The sequence below is a fragment of the Camelus bactrianus genome, chromosome 1 (genome assembly GCF_048773025.1).
Source record: "Camelus bactrianus isolate YW-2024 breed Bactrian camel chromosome 1, ASM4877302v1, whole genome shotgun sequence".
NCBI classification, from domain to species: domain Eukaryota; kingdom Metazoa; phylum Chordata; class Mammalia; order Artiodactyla; family Camelidae; genus Camelus; species Camelus bactrianus.
Genome location: NC_133539.1, coordinates 39,074,174 through 39,095,663, shown reverse-complemented (window position 1 = coordinate 39,095,663; position 21,490 = coordinate 39,074,174). Strand labels below are relative to the sequence as shown.

The following is a 21,490-nucleotide window of genomic DNA, read 5'->3' as shown; positions in this document are numbered from 1 at the left end:
TTAGTATATTTGAAATGTGTAAAGAAACTAACCTTTTTTTAATCTTAAACTATTACGTGAAGATAAATTTCACGAGAGACCTTTCAAATTCTAAGTTTTCTTTTATATAAATGTGGTTATTCAATACACCTGAATGGGAAAAAATAATAAAAGGTATAGGAGACCTAACATTAAAGGACAAATTAGTGAATTATTACATACTGACAGTTCAAAAATCTTCTGCCCAGCTTTTCTCAATAGATTAAGTTTTCATTAAGATTCAATTTCTGTATCCATTTGGAATACTTAAAAATAGATGTTACCTAAGAAAAATTAAGAAACATCAACCTCACCTTCCTCAGATTCCTCCAGAGAGGACAGAGAGGAAGAGTTCCTACTACACACAGAAGTTAGAAGTGAAAAATAGTAAAATAGTAAAAAAAAAAAAAAAAGAAAAAGAAAATAATGAAGTCAGCTATTCATCTTTAAATGGGGACACGCGTTTTTCTCCTGCAATTGTCATGTAAAAGTGAGAGCATGTGTGCTGTTTTATAAGCCATAATACTTTCTTAAGATTTTCATAAGAGAATTGCAAATACACAGAAAATAACAATGCAAATCACAAACTAGCTAATGATAAAACCATTCAAATCTCAAAGGGGAGAAAAGGAGAAAACATTCTATAGCAGGATTAGCAAGAAGCATGTGTGTCCACAGATCAGAGAGGAATGCAACGTACAATATAATAAAAATTTGTTTATCCAAAACATTTGTTTTTCAAGCCCCTAATAAATTTTCAAAATTTCAAAAATAAGTAATTAAATGATTACTAATATGTCAGACCAATTATGGACATGACCAATATATCCAAAGCATCACATCATCTCCTTTATTTCCATTTTGGCTAGTGTGACCACTGCTTGATTTATTGTCAGAATTGCAAAGGCTAAGCCTCTAAATGTAGACCCTTAAGTGATCTTAAGCAAGTCATTTAACTTCTGTGAATAAAATATTTCAGTAGCATCTTTTGCTAGGATAGCATGAAAAAGTTACACAATGTTACCACAAATAAAGAGATATCGATGCTTAAATTAAAATGAACCAATATTCCAAATAATCCAACGTATCAACAGAGAGATTAATAGAAGGTGTCTGAAGGGATTCTAACACTAAGTTGACAATGGCAAATAAGCAATGAGGACAGCTTCTTCTCTATGGTTTTACCTGCCAGGATGTAAATACAAAAGCACATCCCAGTCCAGTCATAGCTTTTCTGGGGTTCTTGCCCCTGTAACTGCGGATTGAGACTGGGATAGCAGCAATGATGGTTACACTCGGGTTTGCATTTAGAGGTTCCTAGAGAGCTTCCTTAAAACCAGTGCAAGGCCAGAGGGTAACCAGTGTCAGGAATCCCTGACTTTGGAAACACACAACCCAGGATACTTCTTCAATGAGGGAGGACTCACTGCCAAGATCCTCAGCATGGAAAGTCAACTAAGACAGAACAGAGAACAAAAACTGGGGAATCTCATTCCGTTGCATAATCTGTAACAAGATGATTTTATCTTGCAATTCTTATGTTCTATATTGTGTTTAGAAACACTAAGTATTTAAGTTTTAGAAACTTGTTTTCTTCATTTAATCTATCTCAAAACCTCTAATGCCAACAAGAGTTCACAGAAAGCTGTCGGTAAGTAATACTGTTTATTTCCCACATTACAGAAGGGAATATATATTTTTAGATTAAGGCAGGTTGTTTTTGCTCTGCTTAGCACATTTTTTGTGCTGTTCTTCAAAAATAGACAACTGAATCACTTATCGAAAGTATAACACTCACACTCCACCGATGACACGGATTGATCCAATTCCATGAAAATCCACATCATTTTTTAAAAAATTAGGTACAGAATCTATATGCTCACTAAATTCTTTGGCCTGTCCACGGAAGTGAGGTTTCTCATAAATAATAACCTGAAACATATGAAAGGAAATTACTTAGCATGTTTATATTTTAGAATAGATGCATACTGATTTATTTAAGTGACACTAAGGGCTACAACATGAATTAAGGACCACTGTCCATTATCTTCATTAATATATACTTAAAATACAGCACATTGGCTGATATTCACAAGGAATATGTGAGTCTTTATCATCATAAGGGTAAAATATCTCAATAATATGCTTCAATATACTCAAGTATGATTACATTGTTCTGGTTACCCAAATATGAGGACAATTTCATAAACTGTCTTATAACTGGTAATAACTTACAATTCTTGAGTTATCTTTCTAAGTTTATCTCTGTTTAGAATTTGATACAGACCGGCCTTATATTTCTTGAATTTTCTCTGTAAGAAATAAAAACTTGGTGGGGAGGGTATAGCTTAGTGGTAGAGTGAGTGCTTAGCATAGTGAGGCGCTGGGTTCAATCCCTCGTACTTCCATTAAAAATAAAAATAATAAAGTAAGTAAGTAAAACTACGCACCTACCCCTAAAACAATTTTTTTAATTAAAAATAAATTTAAAAAAAGAGATAAAAACTCTGAGCTTTCAGGGAATAATGATAAATTATCTACTGATTTGAGAAAACATACTGTTTATTATAACACTGCTTGTATATCGTTACTAATTACTGAGAAGAATTAGACATGCAAATCACTGAATTTAAATACAAAACTTTCTAAAAGTTAGAAATGATTGAAAAAATTTTGGTATTTTTATTGGCTATTTGATTCAAATGGGGAAGGAGGGAAGATAGTAGGAAACAGTTCTAACATTTCATTTGCTTCAAATTTGGATTGGTACAAGTATTTCCCTTCTCCCATTTTGATGTCCTTTCCTTCCCAAGCGCAAGTTGCCCTTAGCACAGGGAAGTGACAACAGCACTAATCTCTCCACACTCTGTCACCTGGTCCTATTTATGGCTAACGGCGTAATTTGTGTGCAACTGGCAAATAAGACCTCAAGCTTAGACACACTGAACCAGCAAGTTATCGCTTCTTTATTAAAAAAAAAAAACAAACTGAGAATATAATAGACACTGAAAAAAATATGTAGTACCACTCTGTTTTCTACATATTAAATTTTCACAGAGTGCTGTACTGGAAATGATAAAGCATTATTTGGGTTTAACATATGCCACATATGCTGAACACATTCAAATTAAGTTGGAAGCAATAATTCTTTGGTGAGTAAGTCATAAGCCAACATCTAACAACTTGGAATTCGTGACTGTCTACAATAGTCATTCCATTCATTCACTTCTACAACCTGTCAGACTGCAGCGGTGCAAGGGAGACTCAGCCTGTCGCAGCTGGAGTCCTCATTCAGCAGACAAGGAGACCAAGAGGAGAGTCATCAGGGAGTGTCACGCCTAGTTCTGCATCTATTAGGTCACTGGTCCGAAACTTTGGCTGCATGTTAGAGTCACCTGGGGAGCTTTGAAACATTTTGACCACACTCAGACCAAAGCAGTATCTCCCAAGTGGAACCCAGGCATAAGTATTTTTTTCAAAACTCACATATGTATGATTCCAACATATAGCCAAGGTATATTAGGTACACTCAGACACTAAGGTTTTAAAAACTCCACCTATGTGATTGAGAGAATGGTAGTCAATTCCACAAAGCAGGAAGCCCAGAAATGGGGAGACTGGAGGAGCTGTGCCTTATTTTGGAGGGAAGGATGATGGATGACTCCCTGTCTCCCTACAGGCCTCTGGAAAGTGCTGTAACCTAGTTAAACCGAGGCCAGTTGGCATCTTTGATCACTACACTGGTTTTCTTCCTCTTTTTTACAGACATTTTGCAATTCCATTTCCTTTCCCAAAATGTGCTTAATCCCGGCACCACTCTCACCCCAGTTTTCATTGCCTCTGCTGTTTCTTCAGATACTCACACGTGCAAACTGACATCTGCCTGATAGCAGCTGCCTCAACCTCCTTCTGATTATCCTTGATGTCTGTTCCGAGCATCACTCCCAAACGCCTGCCAGGTATCTCCACTTAAATGTCCAGCTATCACCTCAAACCACCCCAGCATCCCCCCAGTGCCTCCCACCCCACCTCACCCCCACCAAACCTACCATCTTTCCACCCTGCCAGAAGGTGCTCATTGGGTTTGATGGGTTGGCGGCACAGACCTCCATCTTTGCCTGTTGAGCCCACTCCTCCATCAAGCTGGGCCCCCAACTACCACGGTGCACGGTCACTTCCCACCACCCCAGTACACGTTAGCTATGTGTTATTAGCATGCATTCAGGTAATCCTCTTTTATTTTAATAGTTCAAAATAGTTAAAGAGTAATACTCAAACGTTTTAGCCTGCTCCTAAAGTCTGTCCAAGACTTACCTTTAAGTTCATAGGCATTTCCACTTTCAGTCCACCCTTAAGAGGACAAGAAATTTTAATATTAGGTATATACATTTTAAAATATTTGAAAGTAACAAAGTGGTGCATGTAGGTTACATAAAAATCTGATTAGTGAAGAGTACATACTAATCAAATTTAAGTTGTGGTATTTAAAAAAATTTTTAATTTAAAAACTTAAGTACAGAACTCCACAGTTGTCAAAATCAAGTCAGACTTCAACACGTCAGTGTAGATGGGGTGAAAAATCTTAAAAAGGTACTTTCTAGATTACAACCACTACAAGGAAGGGAACAGCTTTAGTCCTTAAGTACAGGCAACCAGTTAAAGATTTAATCCCACTGCAGAGTGTCTCAGAAAGAAGAGTGAAGTTGCTAGTAGATTTAAAATTTTATTTTGCAGAGAAGATTTCTAAACCTCTTAAGACTAAATTTCTTCTCTACAACTGCTTGGGAATTCTGCATTAGAGAGAGCACTTCCTCACCCACGCTGCATCAGCACTTCATATTACACTCAGTGTCTTTGTGACCACAACAGTGTAGAGCGTAAAAGGTAACCCCGCTCACAAAAGCTCTCAATTCTATAATTTCCTTGTTTCTAATGCTATTCCATATGGTGATATTTCAAAAAATTTCTCAGTTTTTCATGGTTTTTATTTTTTTTAAGGTACAGCACAACCAAAACTGGTTTGTCATATAGCTGACATTTAATTGAACAGCTTGTCTTTCATATAAAAATGTTTGCAACAAAATAAGTAATTAATGCAGGCATTTACTATCTTTTAGAAAGCAACCAGTGACAGTTCTGCCCATTTATTATTAATGCTGAACTTATTATTCATTACTGCAATGGAAGAGTATAACTTACAACAAGCAGTTTTCTAATAAGCATCAAAAAACAAATTCAGAACTTTTTTAAATAGGCAAAACTTCCACAGAATGTTATTAAAGGAAACTGCATGTTAATAATAACTGTGATAAATGCAGCACAAAGTAAATTCAGACATTTGTCTTCTAGAAAACATTAACATTTTCACACAGACATTCTCTGTAATATAAAGAAACAGAAAGAAAACGTATGAATAATTTGCCAATTCGGTAGCATACATATTCATATCTCAAGACTGAGGTGCATGAGCAATTATCAGAACTATCTTAATATTGGAATCATGGATACTTGGGAAAATGCTTCTTTTTTAATTTGCTTACCATTTGAAGTGGATGCAGTGATTTCATTTCTGCTGCAGAAATCTCAAAGAGTCCTTGGTCTTCCTCCAAAATTGTAGCTTGCCCCTTAAAATTAATATCTGGGTAGGCAAGCCAACTAAATAAGAAATGAATGGTTGGTTAAAGTATACTTGGAATGCTTTAGTCTGGTACTTCAACAGTTAAAAGTAAAAAAAAAAGAAAAAGAAAAAGAAAGAAAGAAACCTCTGTCACAGAATTTAGGAAAACACTCTCAAGGTCACTTTGCCAGACAGTATATAACTATGAGTTAACATGTTAAGTACTTAACATTCAAACACTATTCTAAGTCTAGTATATGTTTTCCAAGCATTGCTATTACTTTCCCTAGACTTTTCCAGTATTTAAAAGGTGTGACACCTTTAATTCAATCAGGGTATAACTGAAAAATCAAAACCATTCCACTACATTCCGTTCTTCCTTCAACTGGGGCAATCAGAGCAGGCATTTTACATCTTTGACCGCATACTTAGAATCAGTATCAGTTCCTGGGCTGCCTCAGGAACAGTATTTGAGGAAAGGCTCCTAACAGACCCATCCAGCATCCAGCTACACTTGATACTTACAGACATTTCTCCTGGATAGGGTCAATAACTGGGTCTGCCCAAGAGTTCTAACAGTGACCCCCAAATTTGGCACCAACCATCGTCAGAGTAGATGAAGACAGCGAGAGAGGGACAAGAGGGGTCCCTGCTGAGCCAGGCATCACAGAATTTGTGACTCCAGTCAGTCTGGGACTGAGTTAAGACTGAATTCAGACCCACAGTTCTGAAGCTACCTTTGGAATCAGAAAGGCCTAGTATCAAATACATGCCCACTGGCTGGTAGCTTCAAGCCAGCCATCCAATTTCTTGGTGTATGACATGCAAGTAGCTCCACCAGCCTTGCAGGAATAGAGGAGTAATAAAAACGTGCCACAAGGACCCTCAATAACTATTAGCACTGAGATACCCTACAAATAGCTCAGGCTCCAGAATTTGCGGCCTGGGACATGTTTTTATTTCTCAATCCCACAATTTGGTGGTGAAAAGGCAATGGATGCACCCATCAAGAACTATCTCTGAGAATCTGTATTTGCTCCAGTGAGTCATATATCAAGCGCTTAACTGGATTTGAAAACAGACAGAATCTATTTTAATGCTTGCAAAAGTCTTTCTTGGGTATTCAGAAGCATATATGGTAAAATTAACTAAACTACTGAAATACGGAACAAGGTAGCTGTGGTAGCCAACAATCACTGTCGTAAAGAGAAACGGATACGTACACTCCTGACTTCACAGTGAAGGACACAGACTTGGGGATATTCAGCTCTTCCAAATTGGGAATCGCTCGCTGTATGTAGATAGGACAACATGCTGGGTCAGACTGTGGGCAAAGTTCTATCTCTGGAATACTGCAATCCTGGGGGGAAAAAATGGTTTTGAAATATCTAGAGACACACAGTCCAGTCTTCTCAACACCCTGGACATACAGTTACAATTATTCTCATTGTTCAGTTGGATTTCTACCCAAAAACATAATGGAAATACTTTCCCTCCTTACTGGTTTGTTAAAATAATTTTTTTTCTAAGGAGTTACATGGATAACATGAAAACTGATTGAAAGATTACTGATTGAAACAGTATTAGCCCAATTCTTTCTGCTTTGTTTTTAAAAGTCTTGCTCCATTAAGCAATTTTCAGAATCACCAAACTATGTGAGTGCCAAAAGTCTATAAGCCTTCCTTCTCAGAAGCATAACAAAGCCATGGGGAGGAAGGGAGTTAAATAAAAGCTGATCTCATGGGGAACATAAAAAATAAATAACAGAGAGGCACTCCTCCCCCAGCGTGTTATCTAATTTACATCGACAAAGGAAGCAGGAATTAGAGGTGAGGGTAAAGGAAATCTCCTTTCCTACTTGCGGTACTCTACTTACTTCCTTCAGCACACGGTGGTCTGAAGAAGAAAGGCATTATGAAAGTTGACCCTACTCTCCATCACACGTGCACTGTCGCCATGTCCTGTCAAACCGCCCTTTAAAATTTCCACTGTCAAGGTCCTTCATCAAGGCAATGACTTTGATTGCATCACCAGGCAGGTACTAGCTTCCTCTATACGGCTGGGCTTGTGTGAACACCGCTTTCCTCGTGATACTCCTTGGCTTAAGACTCAAGCACCTAAGCATTTCAAATTTATATTTCTGTTTTCCTCTCTACAGTGTGGCACCAACCTAGTGACCTATACTAACTCCCCAGAACTGTTCAGTCATACTGGTATCCGTGCTGTCTCCACTTCCCCTTTTAGCCTTTCTGAATGCTGTAAATGTTTCCCTCATTGCAACTAAAGACATGATTTTCTGTATTCTTACCTAAGAAAATCTTTATTAGTCAGGTCCTAATTCAAAAAAGACTTCATCTTTTCTTAAAGAATCAAAACAAAACTGTTTTTACCTTCTCTGAAATGACAGATGTGCTTTGTCTGAACACACAATCTATCTCAGTAGTCATGAGTGTTTAACTATACAATTCAAGGTTCAGTAACACAATTGTCATCTAGGATGTTGTGAAATTTAAATAATTACGCTCTAATAACGTAGGTAAATGCAGTAACAATCGGGTGAAATTTATTAGGTTGAACATTTATATTTTTTATTATAATCTGTTTTGTAATTTAAAAACTGCAATTTTCTGATTTTTAAATCTTTCTCCAAACTGAGTTTTTACTAATCATTATTATTAATATGTAAAAGCAAGCAAATTGATACTGCTTATTTTCAGAAAGTTAGTTCTAAAATGCAATACGGTAAAAAGGTATAACCTAAAATATCCTTTAAAGTTTAAGAAGTATATTTCCTTCTAAAGTTTCATTTAAAAAATAGCCAGCAATGTCTAAAACAGTCACCTGTCAATCGTTAAGGCTCTTTTGTTTGCTATTAAAAATAGAGTTCTAGTAACATTATTTAAAATGCTGCCAATGTTAATGTTTCCACAGGGATCTGAGGTACAGAAACAGAATACATAACTAAGTGTCTCACACAAATAAGTTTCCTCTGCATTGTGTTATACAAACAATGTTTGGGTGGTGTACTTTAAAAGGGAAAAAGCTAAGAGGCAATCCAGACTAACACAACACAGAAGGAAACAGCATAATGGAAAAAGCATAATGGAAACTGCTAAAAAACTGAAAATAAACAAAAATAAGATCATTTATGTTCTCAACTATCTTTACTAGAAAACCAATTATTTTCTCTAGTTGACTGAAAAAAATTTCACTGATAATTCTATTTTCTCCACAGTGGCTAGTCACAGAAATAATGTCTTTTGCAAGATTTGTATAATTCTTGATGGACAGAGGCAGTAAACATTAGCAACTGAAGGGCGCCTTCTAGTAACCTAGCAACAATAAGCAGTTTATTCTTAGTAAAGAAAAGTTTATATGTCTTCCTCCCAGGCTTTTCCTGTCACAATATACTTTGTAAATATAGCTCAGTGAAATCTACAAGCTTAGACTATTAGAGCAATCAGGAGGAATGGAGACCAAGCTGAAAGAGAGAAACTGGGTAGGAATGAATCACAAACCCAGTAACAAAAACTGCTTGCCTCCACCTTGTATGAAATACATTCAGCCCCTGATCTAACAATGGATCTCTCTTCTCGGCTCACTAATGAGGAAACAACCTAAGTCACCTCTGAAGGAAGGAAATGTCATCCCTTTAAAAAAAAAAAATTAAATTCTTAATAAACAGAGTAATTTGCAGTATTCACCTTTTTGAGAAAAGAAAGCACTTGACTCAAGATTCACTGTAGCAGTGAATTATTTCCACTGGGGGCTAAGATGACCCTTGAGCAGAATCTACAATTTCTGATAACTGACTATGTCATTTGCTGCCTGCTGTATCTACTCACAGCAAAGCGAAGACATCACGAAAGCATTATCTTTAAAGAACATTAATGTTTTGACTACTCAGATTAGAGCAACTAAAAGATGATGAAACAAGATAAAGCTAGCATAGGTAGGTCTAAGTGAATGTGGAATGGCCACCATGAAAATGAAGCTATCAATAGGCAGAATTTTGACAAGGCTGGAGAAAGGAAGCAGCTTGATGCCTCACTCTTGCTCTGTCAAATATTTAGAACAATATAATGCCTTTCCCATTCAATGCTGAATAGTTTCATTTTCCTTCCTCACTAAAAGTTGCTAGCCTGTCCAAGAGGAGTGGGCACTAACACCGCAATTTAAAAAATGAGTCCAAGAACAAACAATGGAAGAAGGAAAAAAATGCATGCATGACTTATTCTTTCTTATAATATATTCTAAGCAAATGACGGATGTGCAAATACTCATTTATATACCCATGCTCAACAGATTGAGTATTTTGTTTGATTTTATTATTGTTTGATTTTGGGTGGGGGTGTGTGGAGGTTGCCGTTTACAATAGCTTATTCATCTTTTTTTCCCTCACCAGCCTTGGCATGGTGCCTGACACTCACAAGGCAGGCACAAAACCACAAGTTATTTAAATCTTAGAAGATTCTACATATAAACTAATTATTTGTTTTAAGGCATTTCTCATGAGTGAGCTAATTAAGTGAGCATTCAAATGTTCTTGCTGAGCTGAACTGCTGGCAATTAAATTTTGCAGTGAAAAGGCACACTGCCCTCTATGCTGTAGCCATCAATCTCCTTACACTACCACCAAGACACCAACGCTCACTTCGGTATCTGACACAAGTGGCTTGCTGCCTAACTCCTATTTACTCTCTTAAGATTCCAATCAGGTGCCACCTCCTCCAGGGGAGGTGCCTCTTCTTTGTGCACCTGCAGGTCCCTGCAGAGAACCTCTCACATCATACGGTCAGGTCATCTCCCATCTCTGTTCTAGACTTTGAGCAATCTCAAGTAGGAGACCGCACCTCGCCTGTAGTTCTATGCCCAGTGCCTACCACAATATTGGGTCCAGGTGCAGACACAGACGTTTGTTAGCCACAGGTCTGTCTACAGTTTTGCAGAAAGTATTAATTCACATAAAATACATGCAGACGCCCCCTTATGATAATATTTTTCTGGATGCTATCTGCAACTCTCAAGGGTTTAATGACATTAACCCAAATCATGATAAGGTCCACTTCAATTTCTACTTTTTTTTAGCATATAAATGGAATCTCCAGAGTTTGAAATATATGTATACATATCTGTGACTGTCATGGGAGCAACTGCACTAAGTCACGTAGTACATTGCTGTGGGAGGAGCTCCTAACAGTACATGGGAGAATGCTGTCCTTATCACTAATTCACCCTGCCACTAAACCAGCAAGGCACTTCCCACAAAACGTCTTATTATATGGCAAGATTTTCCCCACATTAGTATTCAGTAATATTTTCTAAACAGAAAATAAAAAAGCAACACACTTTCCCTTCTGCTCATCATCCTTCCTTCTCTGATTTCCCTAACACCCACCTCTCTCTCTCACACACACACGCACGCACGCACACACGTACACTGAGGAGTAAAATTCACTAGAAAAAGACATATTTGGAAACATCTTTTCCTAAAGATGTCTGGATGGTATACTCCTACTACTATTTAAAAATATATATATATATATATATATATTACAATATGTAACATTTTACAGGTCAGATTACATGTAATATTTTAAATTTTCATTCACTTAGTGCTTTATACATATCTGGTAAAAAATATTAATATGATAATGAAGATTAATAAAATTAGCACAAATATTAGCAACCATTTCTAAGCATTGCTGGGCCAAAGCACAGCTTCATTACATGACAAACAAAACAAAACAAAAAGCAGGGGAAGATCAACTGTCCTGTTACCTTTAAGACACGCTTGATAGAACCCAATACGAAGTCTCTTTGTGGATGCTTTCTGTTCTGAAGGATCCAGTCACGGTTTAATACTTTTTCCCCTTCCTCTAGTACACATTTCTGACCCTGGAAATGTGGTTTCTCATATAAAATCCAGCTGAACAAATATAAAAGCATGATCAGTTATAATTAATTTTCTAAGAAATGAGGCATAAAGCAAATGATATTGATAAGTTACAGACCATCTTCTCTACTTGAATTTTTTCAATCTGGGCTATTTTCCACTACTCCATATAGCCCTATTTTGAAACAATGATATATGCTAATGTAAGTATAGGCAAATAGCATTAGCAAGAATGAAAGTGCACACAACTTGGAAGGGACAATTCCTGAACACAGCACCACAATGTATGCTGTGCCTATATTCATGTATACATACACTTTACAGATGCTGGATACACAAAAGTATCCATTTATATTAAAAACAACAGCTTAACAATTCCAAATTCCACTTCCACCCAAATTTTCCTGTTGCTGGATAACAGAGCCCACGTGTCTCATTTTATTACATGAAGACAGCACTACACCACACTGCTTACAACATGCATACTGACCAGTGCGTAACCGAAACACTGGACAGAGAAATTCTGGCCCCTGCACATCCATGGGACGTGGTCCATAATAACAAATGAGCTTTTCCATCATTTTTACACCATACAGAGAGTCCTTCACTTCTTGAGCATGTCAGCTGTACAAATGACTTTAAGCATATGGCCTTCACATTCCTTAGCATCCCACAGATTTTGAACTCATTTCCAAAGCTATTCATTAAACTGAAGCCTCCGGCTCAACTTGCCAAATCTATTCTGCTAACAATGAGGTTACAAAATGGTATTGATTGTATCGTATATATTAGGTCTCACAACTTACTGCTGGCTTTAAGTACTAAGAACAACCTGTAGTTTTTGCTACAGAAAATACAGAGAACAAATAAGTTATAAAACACTAATAATGTTTTAAAAATTATTCTAGAAGGAAAGGAATGTGGTTTTAATTAAAAAATACAAAAAACAAAAAAACAAGAAGAAGAAAACACTTAATTTGAAGGGAAAATGCTATAAAATGTTAAGAGATCTCTTACCAGCCCCTTACAACTTTTATCAGTACCCCATTCGGAAAGAACCAAGATGTAGCATCAGGAATATTACAGTAGATCTCTTGTTTATATTTACTTCCATGGAGATCATAGATAACCACCTGCAACATACAGTAAGTAGGCACGATAACTCATTTTAAGAACACATTTACAATTCTAAAACATCCTAGAATGTAGAGAACAAAATCTAAATGTAAAAAAGCAAATATTACTTCAGATGCTAAATCCTTGAGTAAAATAATTATTTTCTATGTCAGTTAAAAGTATTTACTTTAAACTCCCCAAACCTAAAAGTAACCTTATTTTTCATATTTTATCTCATTCTACCTAAGAAATGTATGCTTACCTTGCCAGGTCTTGGGTTACACTTCAGAGTTTGTTTGTCAACATTCTGAAATAATAAAAGTGGAAGAAGTAAATCTGAAGAAACATCAATGGAAAGATACACAGTTCACTCTCTTAGCAGTCACAAATCCAACTTATCGCATACTTACTTAGTGACCATTAGCTGCAAGGTGCACCTCTAGATAGTCTGAGGAATGTAAAGGTAGACATAAAGGAAAATAATGTTTTGACTCTGCCCTCAAGAAGCTTACAGACGATCACATTCCCACGACTCTTCTAGGTGAACAAAGCGCCAGGTTATGGAAATCAAGGGGAATGGCATGAGCGTGGAGGGGAGGTGATGGCACAAGGCCGTTCCCAAGGGGCTTATCTGAGGAACTGGTATGGAGAGGACTTTGAAAAACAGACTTTCAATAAGTGAAAAAACGTGGCAGGTTGGGGTGGGGGTAGCAGAGGAAAACATTCCAGGAAGACGACATCTTGAGAAAAAGTACTTATCTCTTATAGGGTGTGTACCCAGAGCACAGAGAGACAAGGTTGAACAAACAGAACTTGGCGACCTTGTAATCCAGAGCAAAGAGCTTGCCCTTGGCTTAGTAGGCAATAGGGAACCATTAAAGAAACACTTCTCCAAATTCCAACCTTTCATTTAAAACGACTCTGCCTCACAAGCTATTGGCTGGTATTCAATTATTATTCTGTTACAAAGGCTATTCAAAGTAAAGACACAGCCACTGGGAATCCTAGAGAAAGTTCCATGATCTTGGGAATGTCAGAAAGGAATATCCCATGTTCGATGAATATTCTATATTAGACATTTAAATACTTCTAAGGCAAAGAAAGATGTAACTGAATTTCAAGACATTTTCCGGCTATGATGTTTTCCTCTCCTTTCCTCTGAATTCGTCTGTTCACTGCCCTGCTATGTAGGACCCAGGACATGAGCAATTACAGGGAGAGGTTGTTGTCAAGCAAACACTTAAAATATTTTAAGCATTTAAAATATTTTTAAATATTTTAAAATATTTCATGAGACACACGCTCAGCGGAAAGTGACAATTTTCCCACATACAGTACCTCGAGAAATTCAGAATGCTGTCACTTAATTTAGCTTGAAAACTAAAAATTAGCAAAGAACTGGGAAATAATTTGCTTCTCTCTTCTGCCTTTTAAATTCTGATGAAGCAATTCTGTTTTCTGAAATATAACAGTTCAGCTAAAATAGCTGAATCTTGGTACAGTTCCATCAAAGGACAAAGTTAACCTGTGGTGTTTTTTAAATCCTTTACACAACCTCAAAACACTTATTTTCTTAATAAGCTTTTAGCTCACTTCATGACCCAAAGCACTACTTCACTGATCAATAATCAAAATAACTCACCTCTGTGAAGGGGCTCAATCGGCCTGAGGTGTCTTGAGCACGGAAATACTTTGACACGGGTTCCTGGAAAACTCCACCAAATCTGGCTCCTTTTTCTGAGCAGTGGGTTTTGGAAGTCTGCAAGTACTGATGGTAAGCACTCTTCAGAGAAGAGTGAAGCTTGGAAGTAAGGTCGGATTTTTGTAGAAATGAGGCCTTTTCTGGCCACAAACCAATCTGCAGATTACAGGTAGCGGGTTCATTTGACATCATGTACGAAGTCTCAGAAGTTCCAGTACTTTCGTGGTCACCATCGGGGTAAAATGTGACAGAAGAATCTGGCAGCTTGAAGGTAACAGTTTCCCGCCTTCGAGCTCTCAGACATCCTTCATGCGATGCTTCTTCCTCCCTTTCCTCCTCCTTCTCCTCCTCTTCCCCTCCCTCCTGCCTGTCATCTTCCTCAAAGTTCAACTTTAAACGCTCTGACACTGACTGGAGAAGCGACAGAACAGAGGAGGGCTGGTCTGCACTCTCCCTTGACTTCGTGGAGCCGTGATGACCGGGTGAGACCTCACTGGAGAGAACGTCCTCCTGGGAGCTGTCGTCCTCATAAATGGGAGACAGAGCTAAGGGATAGATCTTGTACCGTTTGGCCTCCACTGCTAAGAACATGTCTGAACTATCACCGTCGAACGCCTCACCTACTTTGGTTTCCTTTTCAAAATGCCGGACGAGGTCAGTTCTGCTCTCAGACCTCTCACACGCGAAAACAGTCATGCTGTCAGTGGACGTGTCCGGAACCAAGAGAGAACGTGTTCTTCTTACCTCTGCAGTAGCACACTTGTCCTCATCTCGAAGGGGCTCCTCATATAATATAGTAAAGGAAGAATTTTCTTGCTCATCTTGAGAAACGAAGGCTAAGTTGGCTTCCCCTTTTTCGTCCCCATAATCTAGGTGTCTTGTTCTCTTAGGCACTGCAGCAACAGGTGTCCTTCTGTCCGGCCTTCCCAGGGTGCCCTCGGGCTGAACATGCGGCACTGCTGGGTAGCCTTCATAATCCTTACTCAGCGTAGGTGACTCATGTCCCCTGAAATAGGAGGCGAGTCTGGTGTCACACGCTATCAAGCCTGCCTTCACCTCCGTCGTCTCTTTCTCCATCTCCCCCGCACTCCCTTCAGCACACTCTTGGCGTGCTGCCCCAGCCTCAGGTGTGGGAGGTGTGGCCTCCGCTCGTGTGATGGGCAGTTCCAGACCTGTCCCATATGTTTTCTCACTGTTTACCACGGTGGACAACACTCTGTGTTTCCTGACAGTCCCGTCAGAATCTCCTGGGGACGTTCCTTCCGTCTCTGTCTTAGAGGGCCTGGGCACGATCACCCCAGTGGTCTCCTTAGCATCTCTCTGGCATGCGTCTTCCATTTCTGAGGAGGCAGGTACTGCTGCCCAGGGTGCTTCGTTCACTTCCAGCTCAAGAGGAGGTACCACTTCAGTTTTCCTAAGCACCCCTCCAGCACCCCTTTGATAAGTGTTCTCCATTTCCATCATAGGTCTTTCAGTCTTCCCGGTCATCCCCTCACCATCTTTTCGGTAGGTATTTGCCATCTCTAACGTAATGGGCATCACCTCAGTTTTGTCCATCACGCCTTCAACATCCTTTTGATAAATATCTTCCATTTCTAATGTAGCAGGTATCACTTCAGCCTTTTCAGGAGTCCCCTCAACATCTTTCTGGTAGGTATTTTCCATTTCTGGCATAACCGATGTCACCCTGGTCTTGCCAACATCCCCTTCAGCATGCTTCTGGTAAATGTTTTCCACGTCTAATGTAACAGGTGTCACCTCAGTCTTTGCGATATCTCCTTCAGCATCCTTTTGGTAAATATTTTCCATTTCTAACGTAGCAGGAATCACTTCAGTCTTTCCAGTAATTCTCTCAGCATCTTCTTGATAGGTATTTTTCAGTTCTGACATAACAGGTATCATGTCAGTTTTGCCAATATCCCCTTCAGTGTCCCTCATTTTATAAGCTTTTTCCACCTCTAAAATGGCAGGTAATCCCTCCGTTTCTTCAATATACCTCTCAGCATCCATTTGGTTTACTTCTCTCATTTTCAGAATGTCAGCTGTTCGCTCAGTTTCTGAGACACTCAATTCAGCATCCTTCTTAGGTGCCCCTCTCATTTCTGACATAAGAGGGGCTGCCTCATATTTCACAATATTCAGTTCAGCATCTTTCTTATTTATTTTCCCCATTTCTAACATGGAAGGCATAAGCTCAATTTTTCCTACATTTACTTCAGTATCCTTCTTGTGCACTTTCCCTACTTCTGACATTGCAAGGGGTGTGCTTTTATTACTGTGTCCTGGCAAGCTTTTCTCAGATATACATACAAAAGTATCAGACAAACTGCTTTTAGATGTCCCGGGTACATGGATGTCATCATTCACAAATGGAGGCCATTTGAAATTCAGTGCAAGAGTTCTTGTATCCTCTGTATCAGTTTTGTGATTATCAGCACACTCCACTTCCATTTTCTCTTTAGAGTCCCCATTGAGAAATGAATGTGTTTTTGCCTGATCATCTAACCCTGTACTGGGCGTGTCTTCAGCTAGTAAAACGGTATCTGATTCCTGCAAATTTATACTATCAGACTGCCCAGCTCTATTTCCTGAAAATGGGGACTTCTGGTAGAGAACAATTTCTCTTCCTTTAATTGACTCTGTGTTATTAACTAAGTTACTTACAGCAAAGAATCTATCTAGTACTTTTTCACTAATTTCACATGTGCTTTGATTTACTGCCTGCTCCGACACTAAGAACTCCCTTACTATATCGCGCGGCTTAACACTACCACTATTCAGAATTTCTGAAGTATTAGCCTGAAGTTCAGAATCCCAGCTATCCTCTGTATCTTCAAAAGCATCATTTGTTAAGGTTTCTTGGGCTGAACAAATAATCTCATTGACTAATTCCCTAGCTCGATCTTCTATCAACCAACATACACTCATTCTAGCAGAATCTGAAAGGAGGCTCTTCTCACCAACAGGAGGTGAGTCACAGGTCTTTTCTTCCTCTTGGGCTTCTGACATGCTTTCAGTGGCCTGCTCTTCCAGATGCTCTGTCAGCTGGATCCCTGTTAGTGTCACTTCTGAGGGGTTTTTCTCAGGGGTGTTTACTTTCAAGGCACCTGGATTCATTATGCCGTCTATGGTTCTAGGCTCCTGGCAGGTACCGACTATGTGTTTGGATTTTAGTTCCTCCCTGACAGAATTAAAGATCTCACCAATCAATGTACCAGCCTTTTTAGGCAGACCATTTTCAAGGTCCACCAGTTGGTCATGTGCTCTCCTCCTTGCTTCTGTGTGCCCAGCAGATGCTTCAGAACACTGCTGGCTTGAGCTGTTAACTGACGCTGGAGCCCCAGCAACGGCTCCAGTCCCTGCTGCCAGGGGACGGTCACACTGGGCAGCAGTTGGGAAATCAAGAGACACCATCCCAGGATGATTCTCAAAATGTTCCTGAAGCGGGGTGACTTCTGCCCCTGTTGTGACAGATATTTCAAATTCCAAACAAGAGCCGTTAGGGCACAGCTGGTTAGCTAAGGAGGCACCTTCGTTTGTGCCACCTGTGGCAACTTTTACAGAACCAAAGTCACCTGGGGGATTGCATAAGCTCGCACCCACGCTAACTTCTTCGGAGTTACTGGAGGAAGAAGACACGCTGTCAGTACCACCACTTAGGAGATGAATGTTCTCTTTCCTTCTGTGAGATGAGGCTCCCTTTTCTGATCTCAGCACAGAAGGATCAGTAACAAAACTTGAATCCTCAGACGCAAAAGCCCTTTTTTCCAAACTGATACCAGGATCCAGAAGAGGTGGGTTTACTTTCGTGCTGTCAGTTTCCGGGAAGCTGGGGGAAGTGTTAGTTAAGTTGAGTTCTGCCATGTCTGAAAAACCAGAAACCTTTTTTGTCCCACAAGTAGCTGAAGGTCGAGGAATCACACATGTACTGGCTTCACAACTCTGTGCCATTTGCCCAGTGACTTTTTCAGCATGAGCAGGAGGTAAAGCCCCAGGTATATGACTCTGGAGCAGAGCAGGAGGATCACCTGAGGCCTCCGTCTCTGTTCCCTGTACACCTTGACATTCGGAAGCAGAAGGAGAAACCTCAGTTTGGCAATTCTCTTTAAGGCCGGCATCTGAATATTTCTCTTTAGTCTCTTTCTGACCAACTGACTGAAAACTTTTGTCCTGTCCCAGCTCTAGGGAAGTCAGTTCTGACAAAACAGGCTTTGCTGGCACATCTGTCATTTCAAGTGGAGACAAAATTTTATCCCAAGAAGTGTCTGTGGGCTCTGTTTGGGAAATAGGTATCTTGGAGAGACCTAGAGTTTTCCCTCCTCCAGAAGGCAACTCAACAGGAACACAGCTCTGACCATCCACTTCAGCTTTTGATAAAATTTCTACAACGTTATCAGTTTTGGTCTCCAAGGAGAAAGAGTCAGACTTCTCTACAGTGTTCTTACTTGCTGTGCTGTTTGACAGCATTAACTCTGCCTTATTAGGGTCTTGAGATGAAGTGGAACTGTGGTCCTTAGAGAGGCTTTCAGACTCAAAGCTCAAGTCCACTGCGGTTAAGTGGGTGTCCCTGGCTTGAAGATCTAGGGGAAACTGGCATTCCCCACTATCAGGAAGAACAGCTTTGGATTCAAAAATTGCAGATGGATGCTCAGGGTGACGGCAAGCAGGGAGGTTCCCGCTGTCCACAGCCTCAACATGATCTGTCACATTTTTTTCTTGACACTTACTAGGCTGATTGGAAATACCAGCAATGCTGACATTCCGAGTTTCAACCAGCAGAGAAGAACCCTCATTCTGGGACACAGGACTATCCGACTTGCTTAGCAGGCCAACTTTGGAAACAAAGGTAGGAGATGAAGTATTGGAATCTAATTTTTTATGGTCAAGGTTAAGAGATGTTGTGGCCTCAGGCAATGCTTTGGCTTGTTGAGGACTCTCAGAATCAAGAAGAGATTCTGAAATGTGATTTCTATTAAGTTCAAAATTCAGTTCCAGTGCTCTTTTATTTTCTCCACATGCTACAACTGCTGATTCACGGATGTGTTTTACAGAGGCAGCGTCCTTTTGATTTATTCTAACAAGGGGAGGCACTTTGCCCGGAGACCTAAAATCAAGCTTTCTGGCTTCTGTTACAAACAACTGGCCAGTATCTTTGGGTAAGGACTCAATTCTATCTTTTGGAGCTTTTACATGACTTGAAGCTTTGGCTTCACCAACTGAGATGCTTTCGGTTTCTTGCTTGATTTCTGCAACAGCCAAATTTTTCTGTGTGTCTTGGGCAGACAACCTGTTTCCTTCATTTACAAGTTCCGTGTCTGTCACAGCATGTCTCTGGAGAGCAGTGGGGCTGGTGTGATTGGCAGCCTGCTTTGATGAGTTATCTATGGTCTGCTTGTCGGAACACTTACTCTCTGGCATCTGCAGGTCTTCACGCCTAATTGATTTACTTGGACTTGGCAAACCTGCCCTTCCCGGTTTGGTGGTGCTGCTCCTATCAGACTTACTAGAGAAGCAGTCAGAAATAGCAGGGTTCTCAGGCTCCACGTGCTCCTCTCTTTGCACCAGTGTCCCATCACTCATCACCCAGCTGTGTTCCTTTACCATAGTTCCTGGTGTAGCTGTCCTCTGCAAGTCTGGGCTGCAAGGAATTTTGCTACTGTTACTTCCTGTAAACCACACTGAACACACCAAATTTCTGTCAGTCTGCAAAACTGGCGCACAGCTTAAATGGTGCTGTGAGTCAGATTCTCCAACAGCGGAGCTGGAGTTGGTCACACAAGGGGATGAACTTCTTCTCTCAGGTCCCCCAGGATCGTTTTCATTTAAAACATCCTTGGAAGCAGTGTTTGGCAGTTCTTGGTTGTTTGCTGAATGGCTTTCTGTGCTGAGATTTATTTCGTTATAATCAATGTCTTCTGACAGGCCCTCAAGCACGTATCCTTTTACCGATCCGTCTGTGCTAGCTGATGACAATGATACCGTCCCAGCCTCCATCTCACTTCCAGGGCCCATGTGTGTGCTCGTACTAGAGTCAGAACTTTCATTTTCTTTTGCTGAGGGATTCACGGTTTCCAACACTGCCTGTTGCTTCAAATATTTCCTCATCTGTCTCGGGCCTCGATATGTTGCGTATGTTACCAAAGGCCTCTCTGGCTTACCATCCGTTTGTCTGCAGAAAGAAATGAGAGTATCAGGAAGTATAATTAGTAACACTTAACAGCAATCCTAGAAATTGTGGTGAAGTTATCTTTCAAATTTTTCTGCTCTTAGTATGTCCTAATTTGGAAAGGACATCCTAGAATGTTTTAGTTTAACCTATCTTTATTAAACACAATACAGATTTGATCAGCAGCACGTGAATGTCAAGCCAGCATCGATGTCTGAGCTCCTTCACCTGGTTATGCTCATCTCTCTCACGGTGGTTAATGGAGAGAATGTGGGCTGACAAATCCGAGGCTTGGGTTCTACTTCTGATCCCGACTGGAAGGGACCACGCTAGCTTTGTGTCTCATATCGGCAGCACAAGTGCATGGCTACATCACTGATTTCCCCACCATATCAGAGCATCATAGCAAGCTTCTCCTCCTTCCCTTAGATGTGGATGTGGAACAGCAACTTCCAGCACAGCAGTAGAAAAGCCGTAAAGGAAAACACCTGGCAGGATGCCTAGCCCGCACTAAGCATTCCGTATACATGTATTAAGTCAGTAAATGACAGAAGTGCCTTTAAATATCCTATTTAGAGAAGATATTTTCTTCAAATAGTCAATCAGCGTAATGAGTACTAAACTGCCTGAATGAATGCAGAAACCAAGAAATCTTGATTTCTAGCCCAAGTTCCCTACTTTTTCTCAACCCCAGCATGAAGTTCCTGATGTTTTCAGCGTCCAACTTCCTTTGCAGACCCTCCCTCTGCGAGCGCTCACACCATGCTCTGCTGCTGCCTTACAACCCTCCACGCATACCCTCCCCCCCCTTCAATTCCAGCCCCAGAGAGAAACTCCAGTGTCATCCAAGACTCAGCTCTCAAGTTATCTCCAAAGCAAAAGTACTCCAGGACCCCTTTACTGCTAAAGTGAGCAGGTAGCCTCTGATCTGTGGGAGCAAAGGGCCCTGAGCACAGAACTTGCCCTATTAAACTA

At 40.0% G+C, this 21,490-nt stretch overlaps 1 protein-coding gene across 2 annotated transcripts in view; it reads right to left on the bottom strand.

Moving 5' to 3' along the window:
• CRYBG3 (crystallin beta-gamma domain containing 3) overlaps window positions 1-21,490 on the bottom strand; it is a 103,459-nt gene that overhangs the window by 44,671 nt on the left and 37,298 nt on the right. For both annotated transcript variants that reach the window (XM_074361659.1, XM_074361667.1), the window contains 8 exons: window positions 14,290-20,518; window positions 12,910-12,954; window positions 12,549-12,664; window positions 11,417-11,564; window positions 6,859-6,995; window positions 5,559-5,673; window positions 4,333-4,368; window positions 1,817-1,950 (listed from right to left, as the gene is read on the bottom strand). In XM_074361659.1, coding sequence (XP_074217760.1) covers window positions 1,817-1,950; window positions 4,333-4,368; window positions 5,559-5,673; window positions 6,859-6,995; window positions 11,417-11,564; window positions 12,549-12,664; window positions 12,910-12,954; window positions 14,290-20,518 — 6,960 coding nt within the window. The remainder of the gene's footprint in view (window positions 1-1,816; window positions 1,951-4,332; window positions 4,369-5,558; window positions 5,674-6,858; window positions 6,996-11,416; window positions 11,565-12,548; window positions 12,665-12,909; window positions 12,955-14,289; window positions 20,519-21,490) is intronic.